General features: G+C 40.4%; 1 protein-coding gene across 1 annotated transcript; it reads right to left on the bottom strand.

Moving 5' to 3' along the window:
* Positions 1–476: 476 nt before the first annotated feature.
* On the bottom strand, positions 477–11849 carry ano10b (anoctamin 10b). Its single transcript, XM_051382248.1, is given in 17 exon segments — positions 477–2359; positions 2450–2566; positions 2655–2792; positions 2887–3078; positions 3164–3229; positions 3231–3329; positions 3676–3750; positions 3844–3899; positions 4172–4354; positions 4573–4911; positions 6023–6139; positions 6370–6486; positions 7076–7213; positions 8885–9058; positions 10058–10326; positions 11502–11569; positions 11708–11849. Coding segments are annotated over 15 exon segments (2097 nt in total). The 5' UTR covers positions 10320–10326; positions 11502–11569; positions 11708–11849; the 3' UTR covers positions 477–2335.
* Positions 11850–12318: the final 469 nt, after the last annotated feature.

Here is a 12318-nt window from a genome sequence, read left to right as displayed (position 1 = left end):
GGTAAATGTCAAGTTGTCATAACAAAAACATCCCAAACAACGTCAACTTTGCATTAGATATGACATAATGATTCTTAATGACAAAGATTCTTAATGGCAATGAAGTCTTACCAGTCTGCTTTATAAAATTTCTAAAGCCAGAGTGGAAGTCTTGTCCACATCTTTATAATTGACATGCTGGAACAAAGGAATGTTCAGGGGAAAATTACTAAATAGTAAAAAAAAAAAAAATTATCAAATAAAAATATTTCTGTTCAATTTCCTTAATTGACTAACCATTTTAGCCCTAGTGAGTACTAGATGTAAAACAAATGTAGTGGGGTCAAAAGTACAATACCTCCCTCAGAAATGTAGTGGAATAGAGACATGAAGTAGCATAAAATGAAAATACTCAAGTACCTTATTACAGTTCTGGAGTAAATGTACTGGCTTCATTTAACCTACTAAGTTTTCATAAATACACGACAACCAACCAGTTTCCTTCAGTGAGTTTATTGTGGAACAACCAGCAAACATCATCACCTCTGTTTCTAACCTGAAATTCATTCTGATCCTGGGACCAGGCTGTCTAAAAGTTCATCTTCACCAACTCATCACAACCCTTCAGAACAGAGCGCACACACACACACACACACACACACACACACACACACACACACACACACACACACAGGTTTATGATTAGTGTCAGAAGTTCACAAGTACAGCTGCAGCCGCTTGAGGAAGTCTCAGCATCCACCTGCGTCTTTACTGAAGCAGTCCTTCTGCAGCCACCAGGGCTTGTGAAAAGTATGTGGAGCAAAATATTAAATGTATAGTGCCACCTGGTGGCTGGAAAAAATAGTAACTCCTACAAACAATAACATATATAGTGAACAATACACCACTGTAAAGCAGAAAAAATGATAGACTTCCCCAGTGGACTCTGCAGATTCATTGTATGAAGTGCCAGAGTGAACAGCGAAACACTCATGGTATGAATGTAAAGGTGAATTAGCTATGGCAGCACAGTGAACTCAAGCAGTCATTCTCAGAGGCAAACAACTCAAACAAGTGAGTAAAGACTGAAATCCAAGCATAAAAAAATTATGCATTTCTAATAAAAAAGCACATAGCGGTTCTTTGGTAGCTCCCATCACTTTCACTGCAAATTAAAACTTGGCATATAGTTTACTGTACTCATCTCATGTTATAGATGTCACATGGTCCAATACAGTTATTATTCACGTGTGGGAAAGGAAAGGTACTAGTGAAACATTTTCTACTACCTGCTCAAGCAGAAGCAAATGTTTCAGACAGGGATTCAGCACAATAAAAGATATTACCTATTATTGCAGAACATTTATAAATAAATGTGTAAAATACTCAGTATTTCAAATGTTTCACTGTCAGTACTGGCTGAGCACTAAACTCACCTGGCACCACACTTTTACTACAAATACAGACTGAAAGTTTAAGTTAAAGAACTACAGTCCAAGCCATTTTTTTCTACATTTGATGGAGCGATAGACAAAATCAATAATTTTCTGAAATTAAAGAGAAACCTAATTGTTTTTTGACAACTTGGGGGCAGCACAAAAAGCTGTAAATGCATCATTAATACTGCTAACTTGTTTGCAAGCATTTCAATAAATATTTTGATAAAAATATCGACTAAGGCAGGTTTAAAGCCTTATTTTGATTTATATTTCTTGCTTTTTCTCTTATGATAATCACTCCAATGATGATACTGTTACCTGAACACAAAATGTAGCTTATCATAGCAAAAACACTTTTAAAAGAGTTAAAATAACTGGAACATTTTGTACAGTATTCTTCCTTTTTTTTGTCTGTGACCCTGCCAGTGACATCAGAATCCTATTACTATTACTACTGTAAATATTGATTGTACATACTGTAGCCAGTGATTATAGAAGCGCTCTTCAGCTCTCCCTCATTGAACCTGAACAAAGCCTGTTAAAACCTCTTTTATCTTAACATTTCTAAAGGGCATCCGTACACATAACCAATACATTCCAAGCTGTCTAATATTTGAGGGGAAAAAAAACTTTTTAGCTGCTGTTTCAATTGCACTTGCAGTGTACATGTAATAAGAGAGTGCAGTTCAGAGGGCGTACATTGCAGAAGCACCGTGTTAATTAGTGACAGCAACAACAACACTTTAAAAGTATACAGGGGGAGCATTGGGTGCACAGCAGTATGCATTGTGGGCCCTGCTGGAGATCCAAGACTCCTTTCTGGGCCCACACAACCCTGAGGTTGGCACTGGATCTTCTGGTTGTAGCAGCTCAGCTCAGGACAACATAAAGCCCCAGCCCAACACCTTGAAACGCAATCAGGACTCTTCAGAATGCAGCTTCTGGAAGAAAAGGAAGAAAAGGAAGAAAAGCTCTCACACGGACAGACGAGAACACCCAAATGGTAAATAAAGAAATGTATGGAGGTTTACCTGCTGTCTCAAAGCCTGCATGGAGGTGTACTCAATATGTTCTCTCTTTTTTCGGATCCAGTCCGGTTCATCAGGGATCAGCACCGCCAAGACCACCTTAACCAGGATCAGCACATGCTGCAAACACACACAGAGGTAAAACTGTAAGTGACACACATACAGACGGTTGTTTTAATGTGACTCACACAAATGACCTCCATCTTACCTCCGCCAAAACAGCCAACAGCAGAATGTTTGTGCTGCTCATCCCACCCTCCTGAAACTGCTCTTGTAACCATGGTGACAGCAGCAGCAGCCAGCAGTTGGACACAACAGAGACAAAACTCAGGATCTCGAAAGCAATCTGAAACAAGACAATGACATGAGCTGTTCATTCATAACTGGCTGAGTGTGGACACTCTGCCTCAGTTCTGCTGTGCGTTGCGTTTTCTGCTGACCTGCCACACGCCCATGTTAGCCACAGGGGGGGAGAAGGGTTTGCGGAAGAGCTTGCAGATTTTGTAGGCATCTGATCGTATCTCCGTTAGATTATTGATGAGCAGCAGTACAGCTGTCAGAGGATACACGCAGGAGAAAAGACTCAAATACCCAAACTGCACCAGGAGCTCGATGTACTCTGCAAACAAACCCTGTAACAAGACAAGGTGCTGTGTCACACACTGCCAGAGAGTATTCTTATCAATGTGTTGATGTATCTGAATAGTGTACACTCACAGGGAAGGCAGGCAGGGTGCTTTGGTTCCTAAATTTGTCCTCCTGTGGGTCGTCTTCACTCTCTGTGCCTGTGGGGGGCACTGATGAACCGGTCCACCAGGAAGGGTATGACCACCTCTGTCACCTGGTTCACCAGCTGGGTCACTATCAGCAAAGATGCTAGACGCTTTAGACAGACAAAGAGAATCATTTAAGGTTTTAGTTTAGTTATTTCCTGTTTTATGTCTGTCCTTATGCGTCTTGTGCAACTTCTCTTCCTGCCTTTGTCTGTTTTCCCACCAATTGGAATTGTCTGCCCTGCCCTTATTGGGTTCACTAGTTCACCGATTTTACATTTAAAGATCAGTTATTAGGAGAAAAAATTGACCAATAAAAGCTTTAAGCAGGATTTAAAATGTCATCGTGCTAGATAGCTAACCAGCTGTCTGAGTCTGAGCTCCATCACATCTGAGAAAATGACCCCAAGGGTTTTTACAGTGTTAAAGTGTGTAGAGTTTATCATTAGGCATTACCTTACGAAGCAAAGGCACATCCTGCTTGAAGAAGGCAATGTGGAAGAGCACTGCAAAGTAGTTGAAGAAGGTGAACTGGGGGAGGAGAGAAAAGATCATTTTAAAAGAGCCTGTTGGGTAAAGATGATGTAAGAGCTAATGGTTAGAGATGATAGAGGAGGAACTCACCACCAAGATTTTGGCTGTTAGGTGGTTCTCGAAGGCAGACTCCTCTCTGTGGTTCTCTAAAGGGAAATATGAGGTTAATTAATAGCTAATCATAGCCATTAATATCATAATTATGAACATTAATAGGCAGGATTGCATAACCTGATCATCTGAATTAATATTTTCCATTCTCTTTTCTCTCTTTCTGTTCTTGACTCCCATAATCCTTTTCCTCACCTGACTGCATCTTTATCACACAAATTCTCCAAAATACAAACATAATTGCCACTGTATTCATAATTTCACGATTCTTCATTCTCACGCATCGCATCCCCTCCGTCTCACTCACCATGTTCAGTCAGAGACTGTGCCACTTTCTTGTAAACAGTCGATAGCATGTTAGTGTACACGATGTGAAGCACTGAGGGCATGTAGAGCAAAGTCTGAGACAGCAGGGAGTCCCAGTCTCTGTGTAGCTGCTGCACCTGGGCCTCCCCCCAGTAGAAACAAAGCATACCCAGCACCACCAGCCCTGCAGGAGGAGACAGGACAGGGCAGGGGACGAGGCTTTACACATTTGTATCACTTTATCCTTCAACATTTACTTAATTTACTTGCTCAGTAGACCTTTGGAAACAATACTACTTTTACTTGAGGTTTGCAATAAATAAATGGATGAATATCATGGAAGCTTTCAGCTCAGTAACACCGATGAATTTATTTAATTCAAACTTGAAAGTTAAGTTCTACCCAGAAACAGTCCAACCACTGGGACTGACACCAGAGCCATACGCAGGTCCCTCCGCCATGCAGGAAAGAGCGGCTCCACACGACCTGTCACAGGGTTGACCCCTATGTCGCCATGGAACCCGGGCCGGGGCTCTGCGAAGCGTTCGGCGAGGTGCAGGGTGCCCCAGCGGTAGGACAGGGAGGAGCTCCGACGCTTCCACAGCTCCATAACCACCGTGGACCAGATCATGCTGAACACTGCCTGGATCATGTGACCGCTGACCGCTGTTCCTGATTCATCTTCAACACCTGTGACCCTTGAGCCTGAGACCGACTTCTCCATCTCCTTCTGAGCCTCACCTGTGATGGGCAAGAAGAACTTGGTGTCCAGTTTATTTTGTTTGAATACAATTGCCTGAATGACTTGTTAGCTTGATACCATTCTAAAGTGGACATTAATAAATTAGTTGTATTTGTTGTATAGCCTACTTAGGACACAAAACAATATCTGGGGGTCACATGATACACACACTGTATGTGGGGAAACCAAAAACAACCTCAAAGAGTAAGGTGTGGTGAATTGGAGTTGTGTGTTTTAATTTTGAAGTTGACACTGGTCTGTACTTCTGTTCTTCTTCAATGTTAGACATTAGCATGCTAACAATTTAATTTAATTACCTGAATAAAAGAATCGTTATATTTTGTTACCTTAGAATGAGCTGTTTGTATCTACAGATGCCGTGGGTCACCTTCCATGGAGTCCGCCATGTTGACCGCCATGTTTCTACAGTAGCCCAGAAACCAAACACTGGCTCTAGATAGGTGCGTTGACGTTTTATGCACGTTTCATCGCCACCATAGTTTCTCATTTGTGCTTGGAAGGATGAAGCGAGGGAATTGCAATCTGCAACTACACCCCTAATTGCCACTCCAATAATTTTATTTTATCCATTTTCTCAAGATCATGAATTACCTTGTTATCTCAGCATAACAACGTTGTTTTCTGGTGATATAAACTAATTATCTTTAAAAATGAGGTTGTTTTCTCAAGATAAGAAGATAATTAGTTTGCAAAAAACATTTTTGGCTTCCATAGATAAAAATAGCAAAGTTTCTCTTTTGATGTTGTTGGAATCCTCACATGTCCCTTTGTTTGTTTGTTTTGTTGTAAAGCATCGCACACCAGTGAAAATAAGCATGCTCTTGACAGTTTCATGGTTTCTGAGTATTCAGATTACTGAGTCATTTAAAGCTGCTGCTTCACTTTTTAATATGCTGCTAACATTACAAAACTCCCCAGTGCAGCTTTAGGATACTTAAAAAGGTGTCAACAGGTTTCTGATTAGGCATAGAAACTTGCAAAACTTTGTGCTGAAACCATTTGGAGGGGGAAATTATGTTTATTGAGTGCTAAATAAATACCATACACTGTAAACATAAACAAAAATAAATGATAAATCCACACACCTACCTGAGAAGTATGTGATGGACAGACCTAGTATCGCTGGTGGGAGCAGAGACCAGGTGTAGAAATCAAGAAAGCTGAAGTAAAAAGCCACAGAGCTTCCGAAATACCCATTGACTGCATCTGGATAAAGCAGCAGACACAGGTGTCTGGTGTTAGTGCATGCATGGTCCAACTGTCAGCTTTCACCCACACAGCCATTTATTGTAAACTCTAACTCCTCTCAGCATGAAAAAAAGCTGAGACTGTGACCATATTTGTACCAGTCTCTGCATTGGTGTGCGTACGAGCAGTCATGTGGTAGTGTGTGTGTGTGTGTGTGTGTGTGTGTGTGTGTGTGTATTTCCACCCACCCAGTGGCTGAGCCAGCTGATTCCCAGAGTACCAGGCCTCACTGAGATCCTTCAGTTTGTCAGGGTTGTGGAGGGGAAATGTGTCCAAGATAACACCAGCTGACCCGAGCTTCTGCCCTGCAACAACCCTCAGTTTTACACACATGACATCAAAGCAACACTCCAACCCAGGGTGACTTGTAAACATGAAAAGGGACAGATTTCTAAGTAAAGCAGCAAGAAATCCACACATATACAGTTACATACACACACACACACACACACACTGAGGCTGATGCTGACTGAGGCAATTTCTTGATCGAATACGAGGAGAGAAGAACAGCTGAGGTCAGCAAGACATAGATACACATATTACAGCTGGATACTGGCTGAATGTGGAGACGGCAGGCAACAACTTATATTCAGAACATGCCTGTTAATGTGTCAGAAAAAACATTTACATTATTACATTTACTTGCTGAACTGGATGGCAGTCTACAATGCGATGACATGAGTGCACCGCACAAAATGTCTTAACAAGTAGTGATCGTCCATCATCTCTGTCCCAAGGCATTCTTTAACATTAGATTGAATAACAAACTGAAAAAACAGAAATCCTCCCACTCAAAAGTAGATTGTCTGCACATTGCTCTAATAATGAAGTGTTTGTCTCAATGGATACTCCAGTGTGTGCATCCTGCCTGCCCATACTGATGAGAGCACTCACAGATGTTGTCTCGGTGTTGCAGTGCGGAACTGTCAGACAGGCCGGGTATTCTCAGGTCTCTCTGAGCCCGCAGACCGTCCAGCTCATACTTGACTATGAACTGCCGCTCGGCCAGGGTCAGGAACACCTCCATGTTATCTGTCGCACACATGAATAGACACAGGTACATGGATATAGCCAGTGATGCATGAAGACAAACACACGCAAAAATGAAAAATAGTTTTGAAAAGAGCAAGACTAAAAACCAGCAGGGCCAGATGTAGAAAAATATTCATGGGGCGGCAGAAATGCTGACTCAATTGCAAACAATCACATATATGAATATTGGCTTGGAAAAGGCCCAAAATGAAGATATTTCTCAAAAACATTCTTGTGACACATTAGTAAAACACTGATTAGATATATCTAAAGGTGGCAATAGAAATCAATAAAATGTTTTATTTCCAAATCTTCAAACATTTTTCCAAATATATATCTTTTTTTATTAAGCCAATCACTCTAAAATGTGACCATAACAGATCATTAAATACATTTTCGATGTTGAGTATGTGTTTTACATGCTACCATGTTACTGTATCATTTAGCATCCCCATTGAAGAAGATGTGAAGGTTAACACAGGACCTCAGCTGACAAGATAAAACTAACCTCAACTAGGATCAGATCATACAACTATTACAACTTCTTGTCTTGATACCACCTTTTTCATGTACTCAGGGAAGAAAATAAGAGAAACAGCCTTATGTCACACATTATCCCATTGTGCCAAAATTGCAGCTTCAACCTCACCTAACATCTGGGAAGTGGACACCAAACAGAGCTGGTTCCGACCTGAGTGTTTCAACCAACACATCAATGAAATAACCCCACATATCAATTTCACTAGAGGGCAGGAAGAGATCAGTAAGTTGCCATTTATAGACGCCACTTAATCCTTCAGTTAACCTGAAAAATTCAAATTCACCAAATAAGGATATCAGGGGTGTAAGAATATTGATACACTTCAGTATCACAATATTATGTTTTGTGACACTGTGTTGATTTTTAATTAATAGTTTAACAGTAATAATTAATAATAATTAATAGTTTTGTGTTGTGTTTAAACCTCTGCTAAATAAATATTTGACACCAACCCTAAAATGTGCAACAAGAAATACTGGATGTTAGAGTGACTGTGATGAATACAAATATAGATCCCACTGTTCTGGTTACATACATAAAGTATTCTCTTTATCAGATTTTATACATATGGTGTTGTGTTCTTTTTACTAGGACAGTTTTCCTAAGATTATTTTAAGAAAATTGCAATGTATCACAATAAATTGAATAGCAACCCATATTTTGTGATACGTGTTGTATCGCCACATTGTTGCCAGTACAGAGCCCTAATGGACATACACTACAAGGTATTCACTGGACAGTTGCAACGCACTGAGGACAGACAAGCAATGGAAAAACACAGCTGACTTGAACTTTGTATCATCTTTGTATAGTCTGGCAGTGCACCTGCCAGACTATTTGTATATGACCAAAGTTTTAGTTTTATGGTTTAACAGCAGGATGCTACTGCTACTGTTTCCATCGCAAACAGATACAGGCCTTTTAATAGATCTGAGCAACTGGTAAAGTAAACAGTGAGACAGTAAAACCTTACCTGTTGTAATTTGACATCCATATGTGATCGTACATTATACATGCATCATTTTCATCTGTTTGTGTTGTAAATGTTATATTAAAGAACCAACATCTGTTGTGTTCTGGTTTCAACATGTAAAGTGTTAATGAATACATTCAAAGCTCTACTGCTGTACCTGAATCTTTAAAGTTGTCTCTGTCGTTGTAGGAAAAGGCCTCCATGTTGTTGTTGCAGTAAGTCTTACACAGACCCAACTCTTCAGTGGCTCTAAGTAGCGTACAGCATGGGGCGGAGACCACGATGATGTCACCACTGGCGTCCTCACCCGGGTGGGCCAGTAATGCAGCCCCTGGGGGTGAGACAGTGTTGCAAAGAAGGAACATTAAAACTGAAAGGGAGGAAACCTGGGATCTCTCTGTTTCAGTGTACATATGGGCAGGTGAGCTAAAAGACATATTTGACAAATGTGAACCTATCCTTAAAACACTGTGCTGGTCACATTCTTTCAATAGGAAAAAACATTTTTCAGTAGTTGATAAATTATGCAAACATGCAGGCAAAGGTAGAGATTTGAGTTTCATGATGGCAGCTGATAAAGGTAACTGACGCATGATTCAGGTGTGATTTTCTGAGGAATTAGGGAGTTCTGTCTCTTTATGTGTTGATGTGACATTTAACTAGACATAATGAGATCTTTATCTGTTAGAAACAAGAAAAATAATGTGTCATCAGCAAAGAAATGATGATGAAAGAACAGGAGCACAATTGTGTGTGAGTGTTGTGGTCAAAATTTCCATCCACACTATCTGATGCAAAACCTAAAAAGGTAACTCATTAATGTGCAACACTAAACAACGTTTGTTAGAAGTTATAAAAGCTAAAGGACGCGCCACAAAGTGTGTTAAAAGAGTTGGAAGTTTTCATTTGAACTTCAAAATTAAGTCAACTTCTGTTGTCAAAATAACTCATATGTATCAATAAATATTTTTTGTTGTTTAACAAGGTTTTTTGTCATGTATTGTCATTATCTTTCATCACTATAATGTCTTTTGAGGTGAGGTGGTTGAGTATTTCTGATTGCAACTGTGTGCTCTTCTTTTTAACATGTTTTCTGGCCCGTTTCCACCATCTCTGGGTTACATTTACATAGGAATCTATGTACATTGCCAACTGGCATGTAAATGCAAATGCAATCAAATGTTTAAATGCTAGAGACCTTCCAGGCAATGGTTCTCCTGTTCAATAGACTTCCATAATGAGAGAAAGAAAGGCTCATAAATGTTTGATCAGTATGTTTGCCCTTGCCTGCAGGACTCTTTCCTATCATCACTGTTATTCAAGCACTCACCTCCATCTTTCTGAGGAGCTCCAATCACTTTGATAAGCCACCTTTTCGTCTCAGGGCGAACTTTCTTTCCGAGCTTCACCAGAACCAACGGCTCGACTCGCTCCGACACACAGCAGGGGCAACTAACTTTAGTCCATCCTGGTCCAACAGTGGTAGCACTCAGTTTGCTCAGGACCTTCTCCGCTGGAGTCTTCTCCTCTGGCTGTGGGGCTGTTTCACTACAGACGCCACCGCCGCCTTCATCACCACCTGCTTTACTCATGGTGAGACTGAGACGAAATGTCAACAAAACAGTTTTAGTTTGAGCTTCTATGTTCATTGTCGCCATCATCATTGTCTTCAAACAGGAGTTTGTGAGGTACCGTCACCTGCGTCATGGCTTTAAGCATGGCACACTGAAACAAAATAACTGTTTTGTACAGACATTCATGGTCGCCAGAGGGTGAAGCCTATACTGACTTTGATGAGCCTAGATTTTTTTTATATTGTTGTGAGGTTGACATTTTTGTTTTTTTGTGAAATATTTCGACCACTATTGGATTGATTGTCATGAAGCTGGGCACAGACATTTACAGTGCTCAGAGGATGAGTCCTAATGACTTTAGTGATCTGACTTTACATTAAAGTTTTCACTTCCTGTGAAAATCTGCTCTAATAGATGGAATGGAATCATTTTGTATAGACATTCATGGTTCATATAGGATAAATCAGGATGAATTGTAATAACTTTACATGAACTTTTCATCTATACTTTGGTTATAAGACAAAATACCGGTAAACCTAATGACATTCCCATCAGCCTCAGCTGTTAAAAGTCAAAGTCAAAAGTCAAGAAAAAACAGTTTTGTTAGCAAGAAGTCAGAACTTATCTACCTGTTTAAGGACTCTGTTAGTGTGCCACCAACCACTACCAACCCTTGTAACATCTTTGCATTAGACTTTTTATAATCCATCATTTACATGTTTGAGTGCATACTGTATATAAAACTGTTATAATTTGCTTTATTGCATTTGCATTGCCAGCTACATTAAACAAAATTAGACTGGTTATGGAGCACTTAGATTTGCATGTGAGATTGAACATGCAGTAGCTTAAGGTATAATTTTCCAGGATCCTTGTCATTTACTGGCTGTTCTTCAGTTACTTGCTGAGCCGTTCAATAGTGAATCAACACTAAATGTTTCAGTTTCTCTGGAGGAAACAGCGGTTACTTCGCCACTAACAGCAGATAAACACAACTTCCTCTGTTTTGACTGCATCACAAGTTAGCTTGAAGCTACACTGACAGACAGATAAAACCATGGAAGACAGGACAAGACTGAGAGAGACGCAGAAAGACAGAACTTAAAGTGGTGGCGTCCCACCCATATTGTGATTTAGTTAAGTTTAAACAGGCGGTTCACATATACAGTGGCAGAGAGAATGAGTCAGGAAATACAATACCTGTCAGAACGTTGATGATGAGGTTCTGGTCTCCAGTCCTACAGCAGGCCCACACCCCCTCCAAACTCCTGTTTGAACACACACACACACACACACACACACACAACACACACACACACAGATGAACATGAAGACAGCATCTAATCAGTTTCCCTGAAAAGAAACCAGGAACAACACACTCTTACTCTCTGCACACACTTACCCACCCTCGGCATGTGGTTCCTCCCAGTTTTCTGTCTATGTGTATGTATGTATGTGTGTGTATGTGTGTGTATTAACAGGAATGCGGAGGAACTTCCAGACACTGCAGGGCGTGGAGGGTTGTTTGGTTTATATCCAGGCTCCTCCCTCCTGCCTGCTCTCTGCTTTATGGCTGCTGCTGCCGCTCAGGGTCCTACTGCTCCACCCGTCTCTGCTACTTAGGGCCTGTCCTCACGAATACGTTTTTCTCGAATCCGGATAAATACTTTATCGTATCATAACAACTACAACAATAAATGTAGTTACACTAATCAAAAACCTCTCTTTCTTATCTTTGAAAATGAAGCCAAACAATAAATTAAGTCTATTAAAAAATCCCTCAACATGAAAGCTATAGAAACTTAGAATTTATGTCCACTTTACGGTTTTGTATGAAAGCTTGCCTCTGTATTGTTGTAACCCCCTGGTGGCGTTTTGTTGATGTATTGATTTGTATTGCACCATGTTGACCTAATAAAGTTTCTGAAAAACAAACAAACAAAAACAACAACAACAACAACAACAACAATGGCGGACTACTACTACTTGTTTGTAAACAGCGCATGCTCCATGGCTT

Source organism: Dicentrarchus labrax, unplaced genomic scaffold (genome assembly GCF_905237075.1).
Source record: "Dicentrarchus labrax unplaced genomic scaffold, dlabrax2021, whole genome shotgun sequence".
In the NCBI taxonomy this organism is placed as follows: domain Eukaryota; kingdom Metazoa; phylum Chordata; class Actinopteri; family Moronidae; genus Dicentrarchus; species Dicentrarchus labrax.
Note: the sequence above shows the minus strand (reverse complement) of the source record. Positions and strands in the feature narration are given on the sequence as shown.